At 64.4% G+C, this 606-nt stretch overlaps 1 protein-coding gene across 6 annotated transcripts in view; it reads left to right on the top strand.

Moving 5' to 3' along the window:
• Positions 1 to 606, top strand: part of RBMS3 (RNA binding motif single stranded interacting protein 3) — a 493,774-nt gene that overhangs the window by 47,760 nt on the left and 445,408 nt on the right. For 4 of the 6 annotated variants that reach the window (XM_042817117.1, XM_042817116.1, XM_042817119.1 and 1 more), the window contains exon 1: positions 184 to 456. The exons of the other annotated variants lie outside the window; for them this stretch is intronic. In XM_042817117.1, coding sequence (XP_042673051.1) covers positions 382 to 456 — 75 coding nt within the window. In that variant the 5' untranslated portion in view covers positions 184 to 381. Of the gene's footprint in view, positions 1 to 183; positions 457 to 606 lie in introns of those variants that run through there. 6 annotated transcript variants of the gene reach the window in all.

Below are 606 nucleotides of genomic sequence, written 5' to 3'. Positions count from 1 at the left end.
GGGTGGGGAGCGAGAAGAGGGGAGGGCTCGAGAGCGGGGAGAGGACGAGGAAAGCGAACGAGCTGAGCGGGCGGCGGTGTGGAGTTGCACTGTCTCCGCTCGCAGGACGCTCCCGGCCGGGCACGGCAGCGCGGAGTCACGCAGCGGGCAGCGGACAGGGGCTGCCACCCCCACCCCCCACAGCCGCACGCACATCGATGTCCGCGCCTGTGCGATTTGGGCTGCGTTGGAAGTAGCGGGCGGCAGACGGCGAGGAAGTCTCGGCAGCCAGCTCCGCTTTAGTCCGCGCTGTCAGGAATAGCGGCGTGAGAGGAAGAAAGGCCCTGGGGCACTACACCCTGCCGCCGAGTTCCCTGCGCCAGCCAGAAGGACTCCAGCTACATGGGCAAACGCTTGGACCAGCAGCCAATGTACCCCCAGTACACCTACTACTACCCCCACTATCTCCAAACTAAGGTAGGGCTGTGGGTGCTGCGGAAAGCAGGGGCTGTGGACTCACCCCATTGCCTGCCCCTCGCTTCCCGGGCTGGGGGGCAGCAGGCTGAGGGCGGCAGGAAGGTCGCTGCCTGTGCCCGGCTTTATTGATTTTTTTTTTTTTTTTTTTTT

This window comes from Centrocercus urophasianus, unplaced genomic scaffold, assembly GCF_019232065.1.
Source record: "Centrocercus urophasianus isolate 14NV4802_14NV808 unplaced genomic scaffold, USGS_Curo_1.0 seq_16, whole genome shotgun sequence".
Taxonomy (NCBI): Eukaryota; Metazoa; Chordata; class Aves; order Galliformes; family Phasianidae; genus Centrocercus; species Centrocercus urophasianus.
Note: the sequence above shows the minus strand (reverse complement) of the source record. Positions and strands in the feature narration are given on the sequence as shown.